At 52.4% G+C, this 2,184-nt stretch overlaps 1 protein-coding gene across 1 annotated transcript in view; it reads right to left on the bottom strand.

Moving 5' to 3' along the window:
- The window catches only part of LOC139755707 (uncharacterized), a 9,653-nt gene extending 7,919 nt beyond the window's left edge, over positions 1-1,734 (bottom strand). The window contains exon 1 of the mRNA XM_071674352.1: positions 486-1,734. Coding sequence (XP_071530453.1) covers positions 486-648 — 163 coding nt within the window. The 5' untranslated portion in view covers positions 649-1,734. The remainder of the gene's footprint in view (positions 1-485) is intronic.
- Positions 1,735-2,184: the final 450 nt, after the last annotated feature.

Raw genomic sequence — 2,184 nt, forward strand, 5'->3', positions numbered from 1 at the left:
GCAAACAGGCAAGTCCATGCACGTACAGAGAAAAGCCAGAGGCTTTAAAACTTACCCGCCATAGAAGAGAGAAGGGTGAGGAGCGACCTGATCAATATGTTTACGTTTTTCAAGACAGAGCGATGACTTAGGTTGTGAATAGTTTTTCGAGAGATATTGGAATAAAGCAACTAGGGACGACACAACATGAAATTATGCAAGAAAATTGTTAAAAAAAGACATGAAGAAGTACTTTCATTGTACAGGAGTGGTGGATGAATGGAATTGAATAACAGAAGACATGGTTAATGCAGACATCGGTACAGACAGACAGCCGCAGATGAGTAGATGCTGTCAAACAGGCTGGCAGGAAGACACAACCACTATCAAGACACACAGACAACGACAGACACTCATGCAGTGAGAGACGCATTTTAATACCCAGGCAGATGTAGCAACAGGCTGCTACGGACGGCTACAAATAACGAATAGGAAGAAGACCTCACCTGTAGCGGAGAATCCTGCTGTGTTGAGGATGAGTGGAATCCATGGCAGGAGGACTGCCTGCCATCCCGTCAGGAGGAAGAGGAAGGTGGTGACGAGCCAGCCACCCCTCACCTCCGCCGCCCCCTCCCCTGCCCCGTTCCCGCCACCCACGCCCACACCCATCACTTCTTCGCCTCCCTCCGGCAGGCCGTCACTCCTGCTCCCCGCTCGAACAAGGGGAGTCCTTCCCTACTGACCTCACACAAGCGATCCCGCAGAGGGTCGTCCTCAGTGCCTGGTGGTGCCAGAGTTGGCATACCTCACGCCCTCTGGCAGGAGGGGCGACTAAGGGTGGGCTGTGGCACTGGTAGGATGACTGAGGCACAAATAGGGTGGGCTGTGGCACTGTTAGGGTGGCTGAGACACTGGTAGGGAGGGCTGAGACACTGGTAGAGTGGGCTACGGCACTGTCAGTAATGCACTCTACCCACCAATAACAAGTGTGGGCAGATGCTGTCCTTGCTGAAGACACTATCACTTATGCACTCACCCCACCACTGATAACCGTGGGCAGTTGGCGGGTTTGCTGAAGACATTCATACTAACGCACTTTCCTCACTACAGTCATGAACCCTCGTATGTGTCTTCCTTTTATCTGGGGCTTTCCATGAACGTTATTATCAGTGTGCGTTTGCTTTAGCTAACATCTCAGATAACCTGCAACGGTGGCAATTACATTATAGAGTATGGTTTTGTACTGGAAGAGTAGACATACGTGTATACAGTTTTACGAAACATGTCACACCAGCGGCGCTAACTTTAAAACTGTGTGTACGTTTTCTGAGAATATTTTTCAGATATAAGACACTTAAGCACTATGTACAGTGTACCCTCCAGACTCGGTCATCACACAGCACAGCAAGACGCCCGCCTGTATACTGGCCAGTCACATGCCCTCGTTTACCTTACCTTAACGCCTTGATGTTCCCCATATCACCCTACAAACTAGTTAAGAGGGGCAGCAGTTGTGTGAACGCCTGCCGTTACATCTCTCACCATTTTCAGCGCCCTTGGGGAAGCCCAAACTATCATCCCCGCCAACCAGACGCTCTCACACCCAGCTCTCACGAACGCCCGTCGATCCTCGCCACACTTCCAATAGCCACGAACGTGTACGTAAACTTTACAACCGTGAACGTCCGTATCCCACTCTGGGCGATCGGTGTCGCCCTCTTGCGGGAGCAAGGATGACAGAAGTCTGGGAATAGCCAGTTATCATGGAGGGTTAAGGGAGGGTGTGGGGTGTCTTGGGGGGTGTGTCCCGTCTCCCATCATCCCCTCCTCCCTCGGCTGGCCCAGCACCCCGTTTTATCGCATCAGGAAACCCCCACCACATCCGCGCCTTTATCGGCCACACCCGGCCCAAGCTGCTCGTCCTGTCGCAAGCCATCATGTGTATATAGCATGTATAACTATGTATACGGGGAGATCGAGTCGGCTGACTAGAGCAGGTTGGGGGGGGGGGGGGTAAGCCAGGCTGCCAAATAGCGATGTTAGACGCTGGTGTGTGAAAAGTGTGTGGCCCATAGAGAAAGACGCTCATAGATCCGGGTAATATTAAGGACAAGTGTACTGTTGCACCGTGCGGCCCGGCCGACCCACAACGCTGGGTGGGGGATCATGGACCTTTCACTGGCGCTGGTGGCCTCCGCGGGGAAA

Source organism: Panulirus ornatus, chromosome 19, assembly GCF_036320965.1.
Source record: "Panulirus ornatus isolate Po-2019 chromosome 19, ASM3632096v1, whole genome shotgun sequence".
NCBI lineage: Eukaryota > Metazoa > Arthropoda > Malacostraca > Decapoda > Palinuridae > Panulirus > Panulirus ornatus.